Raw genomic sequence first — 15,245 nt, 5'->3', positions numbered from 1 at the left:
ATACAAGTATAGTAGTTTTGAAGTCAAATGCCAATAAAATTTATCACTTAGTGAACTAATAACAGATCTATACACAAGAGGATAGTTAATGCAATGCACTTATGTGGACTGATGGAGACAACACAAACTCAAAATTCTGGTCTACTTCAAAATAATAAGAGCATTTTTGTTTGTCTAGAACTACCAATTTCAAATTCACTTACTCAAGCAAGATGTCAGACAAATGAATCCAAACCAGCGTGCTTGAAATAAATAAAACAAATTTGAAAACTAGAGGCTGACACTAAACTAGCACTGAGTGTCATCATCTTATTCCACTAAAGACTTGTAACCATGGTGAGCAAGAAATACCCTGCATTGCCAAAATCTCATCTTTATTCAATAACAGATTAATTATTAGTCAATTTTATTGCTGTTTGTATGATCTTGCTAAGCACACAATTACCACAGCAGGTCAAACATATTACACCAATTTAAAACAATGTGTTGCAATGTATTTGAAAATGGTAAGGGACCGGAGAGATTGCATGCCCTTTTCAGTTACCATATATGCAGTCGACTCGATTCAAAAATCACTTAATTACCCAAATTTACATTTTGAGTACTAATGCGCACTCAGCTTTGGTATGTACACAATTTAATTCTGAATATAACTTTGTTAATTGAAAATTAAATATTGAAGACCAAAAATATTTAGTGTAACATTTGCTAGGCAATTCCTATGAAGGCATTACTCAATTGTGCAAGAAAAATATCAATTTTTTTGAGTTAATGACTTTGTAAAATGGAGTATTGCCAGCATTTCATTCATTTAGATTTCGAGCATATACAGTATTTTGCTCTCCTTAAAATGAAATCCAGATTCAACAATATCCTTTCTTCAACATTGGCTTTTCTCCCCCATTTTTACATTTGGAAGAATTTTTTTGACACTTGTTCTTTCTACTCAGTTTCAGGTTTTACTACTTTAGCACTCTTGGGAAATTGACAGATCTGTCAGGTTGTAACTAAATTAAGCCAAAAGTCCAAGAAACTAAAACACATCAAAAGAAATGGAGCTTCTGCTGTCTTGCACAGGAATATGACAAAAGGTTCAGCCATAAGCAAAAGAATAGTTCATTTGCACTTGCTACAGGACCACTCTATCCAACACATCCATGTTGGTGTTTATGCTCCACACAAGCTTCCTTTAAATCTCTTACCTCGCGCCATCGATAAGTCCTTATGTCTTACTTTCTCAATTTGATATCTAATTTGGCAGTTATGGGATCTATGCCTGCTGTCTAACTACTTGCAAAGTGAGTTTTACATTCCTATTACTATGGGTAAAAATGGTTTCTCCAGAATTGCTCAATGGATTCACAAATAATTACTGCTAAAACACCAAGCTCTGCACCCATCACAAATACTTGCAATACGTCTACCTTTACACATCCCCACATAACTTTAATATCTTCTACCAGGTCATCTCCTCCAGTATTAAGGGAGTATCCCATCCTGTTTAATCTTCACTAATAGTAACTCAAGTTTCTGCTTCTGTGTTATCCCTCTAAAAATGTCTTGTTTACTTCTTTATAAATTATTTAACATGTGCAAGTGTATCCTTAAATGCTTTATTCCAATAATCCATTTCAACATTTTTGACAACTATTTTTTATATTTCCTACCAAAACATCCAGTTCTGAAGGATCACTGAACTTGAAATGTCAACTCTGATTTCTCCCCAGATGCTGCCAAACCTAAAATTTTCCAGCAACTGGTTTTTGAGCCAACTCAAATAGCCTTCCTATCCTTGCATTTGCAACACAGTAAAATTAAAACAATGGTCCAATCAGCAAATATCCATGTTATTTTTACCAAACAAGCTACTGCTCACAGTTCAAAGGTCACTTTGTGCTTTTATCATTTTTGGTTTGGAGCAAAGGTCTGAATACTTGAGTCTGCTTGAATAAGATTTCAAAAGAGAATGAGAACATATACGCAACAGGTGCAAATAACATCCGACTTATGTTTGCAGATCCAAAATTAAATACGATTAGGGATGTCAGTGAATATGACCATTATCAGCCCCATAGCTTTATAAATGTATTTTATTAGAGCATCAAGCTTCTTATTTTGCAAAGATAGACAAATCTTAAATAGCAATATCCACACTAGCTTACACCTGCATGTTGAAACATATACAAATTAATGCTAATGTACATTTATGATCTATGCATTGGCCTAAACTGTGCATGAAACCAAAATAACGAACACTACCTTTAAGTTGGACGCACAGGTTTATTAGCAACACATCATAACTTCAGACTTGGGTGGGAGTCTTAATTGATCGAAGTGTCAAGATTGAAATAATCAACTCAATCTGCCTTAGATTGCTCAGATAAGTTTGAGTACAGCAATGACAAAAGAGCAAAAACAATGCGCAACAATGCAATCAGCTTTCATTCTGTCATGTTCACATAAGATGCCTGATCAAAAAGAATTATTAAATGCAGTACATCAGTTACCCTTCTATATTTGTCTGTTTGGTGCAGATGATACGATTCGAGTGAAGTGGCCAATCACCATCTTTTGTGACTGCAGTTTAGATAGCATGTGGTTTCATTTCGTCTATACAACATGCGAAAATTCACTTAATTCAAATATTTGACACAAAACACACACAGACGTGGAGGACACTAGAATGCATCAACCTTATTTACTAAAGCCTTTATTGCTGTCATTAACACCTGTAATGTAAAATCAAGGACTGCAGAATGCATCACTGGTTAAAACCACAGTCACTGTAACTTAAAAATTCTTCCTCCCTACAACAAATACAAAATTCATTTTACACTTAAAAATTTCAGATACTTACATGACAAATGTTTTGCCAGCAGATTTCACACCTCCAATTGGAATCCTTTTTATAATCACAGATGAATTCTTGGGGATTAAAGCATTATCGTCTGTATATTCTGTTAAGAGTTAAAGTAAGCATTAATTTACAGGTGTCAGATACAAGTACCACTCAGACACTAGAAATATTTTGTACAACTGCAGAATGCATGTCAAATTCATTCAAGTGCTTTAATAATGTCAAAACTATATGGGTCAGACATAGTCTTCTTTCTGATTAACCTTTAAACAGAGAAAGCAACATTGAAGGGCTAAAACCACCTCATGAACAGTATTTTCTTTATCAGCTGTGTCAACTCTAATATTTGTTGAACAAGGAACACTTTCATTATTTACAGCTCTGATGGCTAGTTTTAATACTGCAACTTGTGAACTGGCAAAACTTCTGTGCAAAAGGAATAAGATACTCACCCCCAATGGGAAAAGCCTCATGACATGCACCCAGATCACAGTACAATTTCCCCAACTCTCTGGCTCATTTGTACATTGAAAATGATGTAGATAGCTTTCAAATCTTTAATCAAATCGATCTTTATATAGTTCTTTTTCTATTTGATCATACGCACTTTGACATTCTTACATTTAATGGTCAATATTTAACAACCTACATACCAATCAAGACCACAAAAAAGTCTGAATCTCTCAGTGAAGAGTAAAATGCTGACACAAATTTCCATTTTATAGATTTTTATAACTCTCAAAGTGACCAGCTTAAATTATAAAGTTGTAGTATATGAGGTTGTATGACACTTTTCTTGATTGTGTATTTTAACTTCTGGATTCTTGAAAATGCATTTCGGAATATTCTTGAATGCTTCCAGATGACATGTCCAATGACATGATAACCTGGAATAATTTAATCTTCAATGACTTGCGTGATATCACAAGCCAAATAAATAGTATAATTAAAGTGCGCAATTTTCAAAACTTATTGAATTTCTTCTGATTTACTGTGTCAGCACAAGATTTATTTTATCAGTTAACCTGGTATAAGACACATATGTCAAAAGTGTGCAAGAAAATTGGAATGTAACATGGAATGTAACAATGCTGTTTTGATAGACATTGCAAATCAAGGTGTTTCTCATAGCTGTTGCGAGGTCAGATTAATGTAGATTTAAAATAAATCATCTTTCCCAAGGTGATTTAAAAAAAATCAAACCAATTTCTGATTGATGGGTCAGCTCCCTAAACACATTTTCCTTCTCTTCCCTGCCAAACCTGAATTCTACTGCTTCAACTTCCTTGACTTGAGTACTCATTTTTAAATGGCATGGTGGCTCAGTGGTTAGCACTGCTGCCTCATAGCACCAGGGACCCAGATTCGATTCCAGCCTCGGGCAACTGTCTTGTGTGGAGTTTGCACATTCTCCACATGTCTGCGTGGGTGCTCTGGTTTCCTCCCACAATTCAAAGAGGTTAGGTGAACTGGCTATAGAGTTCAGGAATGCGTAGGATAGGTATATTAATCAGGGGTAAAAGTAAAATGGTCAGGGAATGGGTCCAGGTGGGTTACTCTTCAGAGGGCCGGCATAGACTTGTTGGGTCAAATGACCTGTTTCCACATTGTAGGGAGTCTTTGAACACTGTTCATTATTATATTTGGATTTTTTTTTCAATTGGGACTTCTCTGCACAATCAGTCTATGATTCAATCTGCATTAGAGCATGATAATATCCTGGTGATGATTAATAATTTATCACTTGCTTTTCTTACTAGCGCCTGCATCAAATTACTTTTTAAACCTGGTAATTTGGAATTCATCTCAACAAAACATGCTCTTCCTCGGAATTCATTGTCATCCCATTGCCCTCGAATCTCTCCCTTCCTATAAATTCCCCAGTTCTATTTATGCTTTGGACCGTGGAAGTGAGGCCATTTGCAAATTACTCAAGACCAGTTCCAATCACTCCTTGTACCCTTGCCATCTATATATCCTTTCCATGGTGCCAGCCATTTTTCGAGTGAGCTGGGGGAAAAAAAAACTACCAATTATCTCAGTTCATTTAAAATTGTACTTCAAAAATCCTAGCCAGTTAACGTTTGTCCCTCCATGTCAAAATACTTGTGCAACTACATCTTTAATTCAACCTATGAAGTTCAATTTGCCATCAAACCCATTCACATCTTACACTGGCATGGTATAGTCTACTCCTAGTCAGAGTAGATTTGAGGGGTTGGTGGCAAACAGTTTAATCATTGATCACTAACTTGCTGCACTACATAAAGTACAATTTTCTCAACTACCAAGATAAAAGTCACTATTTTTGGATTATTGTCCTGGAATTCAAAAATAGTTCCCCCGCTTCTTTTCTTGGACAGCAAAGTGACCAATCTTAAGCTCCTCTACCCAACCCAGTAATGTTGACCTTTAATGTGCAAGGAGCTTATTGATTTCTTCACTCCCAATGTTAAGAACAAACAACGAGAAGACTTTTGTTCTAGTAGCCCACCAGATTAAACTGAACATCTTCCAATGACTTCCATTTGAAACCACGAACTTGTTTTTTGCCACTCTCCTTCATGCCACCCTTGCAACCTCTTGAAGTTAATCTTGACTTCTTGCTCCATCTATCCTACACCACTAAAATGGTGACCATTCAATGTTCACTGCTGATGCCCCTCTATTCTTATCAGTTGCAATCTCCCCAAAAAAACTAAAACCCTGACATGTCTTGCCCTTGAAAACTTCTGCCACATTTCCAACCTCAAGATCCTCAGCAAAAGTCCTTGAGGAAAACATCATTTTGCAATACCCATGTGGGTATCACTTAAAAGGTTAGATCATATAGGTTTTGACCCAGAGGGCAAATATGGGAGGAGTGAAAGGGGAAGCTTAGGGCACAGAACAGCCATAATCCTACTGAGCAGCATCAGAGGCTACAAGGTTAACTGCCTATTTCTGCTCCAAATTTCCCTTATGTTTCCACAACTATCACTGAATTCCTCATTGTGTGCCAAACAACTCTCAAAGTATCAAAACAGCATCTTAAGCAATTTGGATATGGTTTAACTTACACTTCCTTACCAGTCTGCAACCTTTGACAGTTGACCATTCCACTTTCGAGTTGGGTGGCGCCACATTTGACAGGTTCCAGTCTTAACTACCCAATTACAGAGAATTATCAGCTCTGCACGGTCAGATCTGATACTCCCCCAACTCTTTCTTCTTGACTCTCCTGCATGTCTCACCTAGTCTGTCTCTTGGCAACTAAGACCGTGCCAGTTACACAATTACAATGAGTTAAGTTAGAGCTGCTTGTTGTCAGTTGCTTTACTTTCTCTAAACTGAGTGCATGTTCTCAACATAAAAGTGACAGCGGCAATGGATCTGCACATATACATTTGCACCAGTGACAAGCCACCGTGATAATATTTTAAAACTAGTTGCAAGATCTGGGAAAATACCAAACAATCAGTTTAAATTTCTTTGCCAAGAGAGCCCCTGATTTCATTGAAATTTGAGAGGTAACATCACCTGTCACTTAAAAGGCTGGGTTTGACAAGTTTTTGATCCTCAATGTAGTCAAAGAGTCAAGGGGAGAGTTGAATAAAGAGACAAAAGCTAAGGCCACAATGCTACGAGCCATAGTCTTAAAGAATGGTGAGACAACACCTGTAGAGAGACCAGGCTATTTAATAGTCACCATAAAATATCAGTTTGCAAATAAATTTATAGAACGTTGAAGTGTTTTCTAAGCACTTACTACTAGTTTAAGATTTAATCTAAAAATTGTTGCAGTCTGCTTATTTGTTTCCTATTTAGAATTAAATTTGGTGCAACAACATTGTTACCTGGCCAGTTAGGTATAATGCTCATTTGCAGACAGCAATGCTCCACCTCGTGCCAGCATTGTCCATAATTGCTACCTTTCTATAAACTGTCAAGACTCCAAACGTTTAGATATCCAACACTGAATACTAGGAAGATCAAAACCAAAATCTGCACAAATGCTGTTTCCTATCAACTTGATCCTGCTGGCAACTGTCAGTGCCCAAGCCAGACTGTTATCAATAAATAGTTGCACCATTTAAGATCCCAACATGAACTTCTGACATGACCCTGCCAACACCATGAATACATTTCCACTTGTGTAACATTGCCTGTCTCTGCCCCACTGTGGCTCGTCTGCTGTTAAGGCACTCAGCTATGCCTCTGTTACCTGTGATTATTACACTGTAATCTAGACCATCTCCCAACTTCCATAATCTTCATGTTGCTAATAGTCCTGTAGTAACTTTCACCAAGTTCCATTCTCGCGCAACCCAAGCTCTATAATAGTCTTTGGTTAAATAATACTAATAGCAGTAATACCTAATTTTAAAATTCCTCATACTTAATCCCCAATTCTAGTCTCTTAAAAACCAAATTTAAAATGCTCATTTCTGGCATGCCTCCAGTTACCAAGACCCCAGTCAAAATACCCTCCAAAATTTTTTTCCTCCTTTCCTTCTTTAGATGCTGCTTAAAGCCAACCTCTGATCACTGTCTTAATATTTCCTTTGGTGGTTTGGTGTCAAATTTTGTTTGCTAAGAATTGGTGAAGAAGCACCTTGGGATATTTTATAGTAGAGTACATTAAAAAGGTGTAATTAAAAAGGTTTAGATTAGTTTGTATGTATGATCCATAGACACACACTTGTCTGGTTTATTCCTTCATTACTCCCAAACAACCCAAAGGGAAATATGCCTTTTTATTTTGACACAACTACCTTACTGGCTACTTAAATGAAACCAATTTAAAAAAAACACAGAGAAGGGAGAGCTGTAGGATACTCTCCTATATTAGCAGCCATTAATACTGTACAACCACTCCATCTTATACAATTACAGGAGGCTAAAGGAACAAGAAAACAATTACACGACAGGTGAACAGTAAAGAAGAAACTGAAACATGTAATAAATAAAAATATGCTTTTCTGATCCTGGTTTGTAATTACAATCCTCACCATCAGATTTTTTTTAAGAGGCAGATAAAGTTCTATGGTGACAAATAATATTGGACAAACTATTAAAAAGTACTCTCCATATTTAAAACCTGTCAGAGCAAAATCATGTCCAGTATCATTTTGTGACATGTACACCCACCAGATTGTTCCAGCTTGAATCAATCACACAGGGTATCAAGTAGAGTCTTTAAGGAGCTCAAGTTCACAAAAATGTCTCCCACAGCAACCAATTTGCCTCCAACTGAAACTGGACGATTTAAAACAATCTGCACAAATCACTGAAGATCAACATGCAAAGTCTTAAAAAAACTAAACGGTTTTGAAATTGTTTACCAATATATTTAGCTGGTTCAATGTCCTGCTTCATAGTTTATTCCATCAGACTGGAGTTTAACCAGGACACATGCAAGCTGCTTACTAATCTTGCTCCAGAATTTACTATTAAAGAAGCATCTTCAATGACAGCATATACACCAGAAAAAAAAAGTGATTATAGACAGCTGGTACAAAGAATGACTTACAAATCAGAATGGCTTATACATACTACAGTACAACATCTCAAGGTGCTTCACTGCAGTAAAATCAAATAAAATTTGACAGGGGATTAAAAGGAAGAGACACTAGTACAATCTCCAACGGTTTCATGAGACATAGGTTTAACAAATTTCAAGAATCAAACAGTGGGAAAGAGGCCCAGTACAGAGCCCCAAAAGTATGGTCAATGGAGGGTGAAAGAGTGCAAGATGCACAACAGGTCACAATTCATAGTCTGGAAATGTTAGAGATAAGGAGGAGAGACACCATTGAGAGATTTAAAAAACAAAATTTGAATTTTAAAGTACAAGTGTTAACGGATTGGAGGCTAACACATCAGCAATTGTTGATGCATGAATGGCTCTTAGTGTACTTTGAATAAGGGCATCAAAGCTTAGGGCAAACTTAAGTTTATGGAGACAGTGATGGGAGGATGACCAATCAATAGGACAGGGGCAAATTTATGAACTGGCTGCTTCCACCATATACACTGGCCAATTTGACAAATGAAACCAGTAGCATGAAAATTCTAATTTATGGTAGTGCTAAATATAATGATTTGCCTTCCAGGCATTCAGCAGGGGTAAACTGATCTTGCAGGAAATGATGTCAACAAGCAGTCTGATAACAAGGCCAGGCCAGATGAGATGTCAAAATGGGCAGTGAGGGATATACTGGTTTTATCAGCACACACGTGGAAACTGATATTGTGCCACAGATGATGCTATGCTAATATTACAAGAGACTACACTTCTAGATCCTGTCAGACTCAACACAACATGAGAAGTTTTGTAGAACATTCAATGACTATGGCTACATTGGTAAAAGTGGAACTAAGCAAGGGTAATCTAAACTAACTGGACCAGTGAAGCAAAATTATAGAGTCACAAAGTGGTACTGCATGGAAACAGATCCTTCAGTCCAACTAGTCTATTCCAACCAGATATTCTAAATTAATCAAGCCCCATTTGCCAGCATTTGGCCCATTCCTATTCAAATATCCATCCAGAGGCATTTTAAATGTCACTGTATCAGCGTCCACCCCTTCCTCTGGCAGCTCATTCCATGCACACATCACCCTCTGAGAAAAAGTTGCCCCTTAGATCCCTTATAAATCTTTATCCTCTCACCTTAAACTTATCCCCTCTAGTTTTTAAAAACTTGGCCATTCACCCTATCCATGCCCCCCATGACTTAATAAATTTCTAGATCACCCATTAGCATCCAACTTTCCAGGGAGGATAGTCCCAGCCTATTCAGCTCTCCCTATAGCTCAAACCCTCCAATCCTAGCAACATACTTATAAATCTTGTCTGCACTGTCAAGTTTAACAACATCTTTCCTATAGCAGGGAGACCAGAACTGGGCAGTATTCCAAATGTGGCCTAACTAATGTCCTGTACATCTGCAAATGACATCCGAACTCCTAAACTTCACTACCCTGTCTTACTGACTCAACCTTCAAGGATTAGGAGATTGCCTTGGTTAACTAGTAAATGCTGCAGGCGGGTCAAAAGCAAAAAGTGCAGCATCGCCACAGTGATTGCTATTTCTGACTTATAGCAAAAAACTATAGAAATCAAATATTGCAAAATTCAGCACCATTGAAATATTAGGTCCAAATCTCTGTCATTCAACAACTTGTAACAAACTTCAGTAAAATGACAGCATGTTTGACCTCGAATATTAAGGCCATACACACATTCTCTTCTTCCAAGATGACAGAATTTTCATTGTTGAGATCAAACATTCCAACAACAACTATCTTAAAAATGCAGCAAATCAATTCCCACACAACTGAAGTCTTTAAAACAAGTCAATTTCCAACACAATATTTACAAATGCATTGGTATATCACAACTATACGCCACGCAAAAATTAATCTCGAATCAATTATCAGTGCAGCCATCCATTTTTAAAACTGAGGTGTCTAAGATAATTCCAGCTGGATGCGAGAACATGAACAAGGTTCCTACTAATTGCTACTTTATGCGCTACCAGTGCCTTCAGACCGTCATAGTCTGTCTAAAGGGCAGTCTTCGAGTCGGCGCAGCTGACAAGGGTAGATGACCTCCATGGAACATTAATTGAAAATTAAATTATTACATGATTGGTTTCTAAATGTGTCTCCGGAGGGCGAAAGGAGAGTTTGCAGATGACAAAGGACAAGGAATGCATTTTACTTATGGGGGTCGGGGATATAGATGCCGCCGTAGACTTAAAAATTCGCTATAAAACTGCAGCGAAAATTAAAGTGATTATGCTGGAAAAGTTACGTCGTAACCGGGTTTAATGCGTCTGGTTTCGTTTGTCTCAACGTATAAGATGTCCTTACGAATTCAGACCATTCCAGCAAACATACGCCATCTTGTCTAGCATACAAGATAGAAGCAACACTGAACAAAAGGACAGAGAAGTAAACATTATTTAAATGCAAATAAGTGGTTGGGGTTAATTTACCTTCCTTAGTTTGTGCGTTGGTGATCTGTAAATCGCAATCTGCCGCCTTCAGCTTCTCTCTGGCCATGATCGTCTTCTTTAGATCACTCAAAGAAATATGAAGCCCATCGAAAGTGACCGTGTCATAGTTCAGTTTAGAAGAAAATTTGTAATGTACACACGACATTTTTGTTTTTTTGAATGGGACAAGCCTTACCCACAAAAAAGTTTTACCCTTTTACCACTGCAAAACACAAAAACAAAAAAGTCCTCTTTTTCACAATTTAATATTTGAAATTCAAGTATTTAGACTTTGTAGTATTAAAGCAAGTTATAAAAAACACTATACTGGATGGTAAAGTCAGGAAATAACTGGCTTTCAAATGCACATTGCACAAAATTAAATACTAGCTGTTTTACTCACTAATAAACCGGATAGTTCAAAAGTCAATGGTATAGTTTAAATGTCCAAGAAATTGTACGAAGTCCAAAGGATTTATTTCCCAAGGTAAAGAGTTCAAAAATATTCAGTTTATTTTCCCTCTTCCTTTTAATTACAAAGCCGCAATGCAGTATGTCTCGGCACAGTTTTTTTTAAAAACTAAAAGGAATCGGATCCACGTTTGTTTCTTGACTTCCTTCCTTCGGAAAATCCTGTTCCAACGATCTCGCCCACAAATACGGTCTTCGGTAGCAGCTCTAAATATCGTTTATTTTTTAACTAAGATTGAGAGGGAGTTTTTTTTAAAACGAAAAAGGTCACTCGTATTAGTGGTGGAGTAAAAATATACACAACACACACAAGGCCCTAGTACCAACAGAGCTGCGCCTCCTTTTCCTCGGCAATACTCCTCAGGAGCAAGTGTGATCCATGACTTTTGCTCGAAAAGCTGAGGGATTAAATGGGAAATAAAGGGGATAGGATGCGAGGACTGGGGAGGTGGGGGTGGGGGAGGTTGAGGTGGGGGGTTGGGAGAAAGAGGTGAGGGAAGGGGCGAGAAAGAGGTGAGGGAAGGGGCGGGAAGAAGGTGAGGGAAGGGGCGACGAAGATGCAGGAACGCAGAATCAGCGCTCCGGACAGACGGCACAGTAGACAGGCCGGTTTCCTGGCAGGTGGCTTCCTAGGCTCAGCTCGAATCGATAGGCCCGTCAGCGTTTCTCAGATACATTTTCGCACTGCAGCTTTCTAACACTCAGTCATCACTACACCTCATTATAAACCACACTAGAAAAAAAAATAAACGCTCAAGTTCTAAAGTGATGCATAAGGACGGCACTAATGTCAAATCAGAGGCAGGTCCCACAAATTCAAACGGACACCACCTCTCAGCCACAACAATGGCGCCTCCAACGCAAAAACGCCAGGGGTCTCCTATAACTAGGAGCAGGGGCGACGATGTCACAATCACCGCGAGAATGTGTTCAGGTTGCGGAAGTGACGTAAACCTCCTGTCAATCACCTGGTTTTTACCACGCCCCTCCCCCTGACATTTCGCCAAAAAACCGCGAGATTGAGGCGAGCGCTCGAGCTTTTTTTTATTTCCTTTAGATTTAAGATGGCGTTCGTTGAAACGGCGGTGGGTATTTCCTGATTAAAGTTGTTTTTCTTCAGGCTTTTTGTAAAAAGTGGTTGTGGTGCTGCTGTTTTTGACTGGCCAGGAATCATTAAAGAACGCTAAGCTCTGAAGTGTAGAGTGATAGTTCGTTTAGAGCGAACTATTTTTGCATTTTGTGTATTTCTCAATATTTTAATTTGAACCATGAAGGAAGTTAACTTGTTTTATTGAAAAGACGGTGTATATTAATATATAAGTGGTTGTGTTTATACTGATATATGGCAATGGGACACTTTGTTTCACTGTTAGTTGTTTATCCCATTCCACCCGAGGAGCTACCCCAGCTTATTTCGGTGCCCTCACCTATGATCTCGTATCCTGTAAATCAACACATTTTTGGTTTTCAGATAACTTTGATAAAACTGGTAAGTAACTATTTTGTTTGGAAACCTATAGTAACTGAGACGTAGATTCTGTTACCTTATTCCACTTTCTTCCCCCCCCCCCCCCCCCCAAAAGTTTTCCTTGTGTTCATGATCTGTCATTCGGCAGATGTTCATTTAAAACAAAATGATTGAAGTAACGCGATGTAGTTGTAACGTGAAAAGCTGTTGTTAAGTGTGCTGCCATTGATTCGTGTAATGTTGATGTCAAATGAGCAATATTCTCCCAATGACCACAATTTACTAATGCACTGGTTAGCATGTTATATGGGGAAATCACAATCGAATACTTTTAATTTCTTAATTATTTCTTAATGACTGTCAGTAAATTTCTTTCCTTGTTCTTGTGTCAAATGTGCAATTGCTAGAACCTTAGTTTAGACAAGTCATAAATTGTCCAGGTACACAAAAAGCAGAACAAACTCAACCCTGCCTATGATGATCAAGAGAAATGATAATATGATGGGAGATGTCCTCACTGTACTACCAAGCAGCACTTGCTTCATAATAACGTGCTGGCTGATACTCGCTTTAGCTTCTGTCAGGGCCACTTAGCTCCGAACCTCAATGTTGCCTTAGTTTAGACATGGATAAATGAGCAGAATTGAGATCTGAGGGGAGTGTGACTGTCCTTGGCATTAAGGGCATGTTTGACTGCATGTGGCATCAGGAGCCCTAGCAAACGTGGCTTAAAGGAAGAGGTTTATGGTTGTTGGTCAATCAACTCAGTTCTGGAACATCTCTGCAGGAGTTTTTTGGAATAGATATTTTCCAACCCTGTTCAGAGATGTTATTGCATATGCTGAAGCAGGTGGGACTTGAACTGGGCCTCCTGGCTGCAAGGTAGGAACATTACCATCGGCCACATAAGCCCTTTGAGCTACTTAGGGTAGTGTTCTGGGTCCAGCCATCTTCAGCTGCTTCATCAAGACCACCTCGGCATGGTGGCTCTGTGATTAGCACTGCTGCCTCAGCGCCAGGGATCCGGGTTCGATTCCAGCCTCGGGTGCCTGTCTGTGTAGAGTTTGGGTGTTCTCCCCATGTCTGTGTGGGTTTCCTCCGGGTGCTCCGGTTTCCTTCCACAATCTAAAGATGTGCAAATTAGGTGAATTAGCTATGCTAAATTTCCCATAGTGTCCAGGGATGTGTAGGTTAGGTGCATTAGTCGGGGGTGGGGGGTAAATGTAGGCTTATAGGGGAGGGCAATGGGTGTCGATGGGTTAACTCTTTGGAGGGGTTGGTGTGAACTTGTTGGGCTGAAGGGTCTGTTTCCATGTTTGTTGGGATTTCATGATAAGGGCAGAAGTGGGGGTGTTTGATCAGTATCATTCAAAAGAAGTCAATTACTGAAGCAGTCCATGGCCTAACGCAGCGAGTGTTAGGCAGTATTCAAGTTCAAGCTGACAAATGCCCAGGCACGTATGCATCACACAAGTGCTTGGCAATGATCATCTCTGACCAAGGAGAATCTACTAGTCACCTCATGACATTACCATCACTGAATTTCATCACTGTCAACATCTTGGATGTTGCCAAATGACTAGAAACTGAACTGGACTAGTTATATAAATACTGTGTCTACAAACATCGATGCATGGGATTGCCACCACAGCAAGTTTCTTCCCAATCTACTCGCCATCCTGACTTGGAAATAGGTCATTGTTCCTTTAGTGGCATGATGGCTCAGTGGTTAGCACTGCTACCTCACAGTGCTGGGACCTAGGTTCGATTCCACCCTCTGGCTCCAGTCTGTGTGGAGTTTGCACATTCTCCCCGTGTCTGTGTGGGTTTGCTCCGGTTTCCCCCCGCAATCAAAAGATGTGCAGGTCAGGTGAATTGGCCATGCTAAATTGCTCATAGTGTTAGGTGCATTAGTCAGGTGTAAATATAGGGAATGGGTCTGGGTGGGTTACTTTTTGAAGGGTCAGTGTGATTTGTTGGGCTGAAGGGCCTATTTTCATACTGCAGGGAATCTAATCTAAAAAGACTTAAACCCAGTCTATGTGACGCAATTGGTCAGCACGTTCACCTGTTAACTGAAAGGTGGGTGGTTCAAAACCACCTAGGGATGGAGTGCTCACTGTTCTCACTCTAACCACTTTGTTTTGGCTGGCACGGTGGCTCAGTAGTTAGCGCTGCTGCCTCAAAGCACCAGGGACCTGGGTTCAATTCCAGCCTCTGGCAACTGTCTGTGTGGAAGTTGCACATTTCTCCCCATGTCTGCGTGGGTTTCCTCCAGGTTCTCCGGTTTCCTCCCACAATCCAAAAGTGTGCAAGTTAGGTGAATTGGCCATGCTAAATTGCCCATGGTGTGCGGTGCATTAGTCAGGGCTAAATATAGGTAATGGGTCTGGGTGGGTCACTCTTCGAAGAGTCCGTGTGGATTTGTTGGGCCGAAGAGCCTGTTCCATACTGTAGGTAATCT

General features: G+C 39.2%; 2 protein-coding genes across 12 annotated transcripts in view; one reads left to right on the top strand and one right to left on the bottom strand.

Moving 5' to 3' along the window:
- Positions 1–12,186, bottom strand: part of rbbp6 (retinoblastoma binding protein 6) — a 56,194-nt gene extending 44,008 nt beyond the window's left edge. For 4 of the 8 annotated variants that reach the window (XM_087997773.1, XM_087997775.1, XM_087997774.1 and 1 more), the window contains exons 1-2: positions 10,843–12,186; positions 2,858–2,957 (exon numbers count right to left, since the gene is read on the bottom strand). In XM_087997773.1, coding sequence (XP_087853899.1) covers positions 2,858–2,957; positions 10,843–11,008 — 266 coding nt within the window. In that variant the 5' untranslated portion in view covers positions 11,009–12,186. The remainder of the gene's footprint in view (positions 1–2,857; positions 2,958–10,842) is intronic. The other 4 variants (XM_087997777.1, XM_087997779.1, XM_087997778.1 and 1 more) reach the window with 1 other exon arrangement.
- Positions 12,187–12,326: 140 nt separating this feature from the next.
- Positions 12,327–15,245, top strand: part of LOC122560734 (ATP-dependent RNA helicase with zinc finger domain-like) — a 569,578-nt gene continuing 566,659 nt past the window's right edge. For 2 of the 4 annotated variants that reach the window (XM_087997766.1, XM_043711726.2), the window contains exon 1: positions 12,327–12,398. The gene's annotated coding sequence lies outside the window, so the exon portion shown is untranslated. The other 2 variants (XM_087997765.1, XM_087997764.1) reach the window with 2 other exon arrangements.

The sequence above is a fragment of the Chiloscyllium plagiosum genome, unplaced genomic scaffold (assembly GCF_037043375.1).
Source record: "Chiloscyllium plagiosum isolate Xiang-an unplaced genomic scaffold, Cpla_swu_hap1 HiC_scaffold_20, whole genome shotgun sequence".
Classification (NCBI taxonomy): Eukaryota; Metazoa; Chordata; class Chondrichthyes; order Orectolobiformes; family Hemiscylliidae; genus Chiloscyllium; species Chiloscyllium plagiosum.
This window is presented reverse-complemented; position numbering and strand designations above follow the sequence as displayed.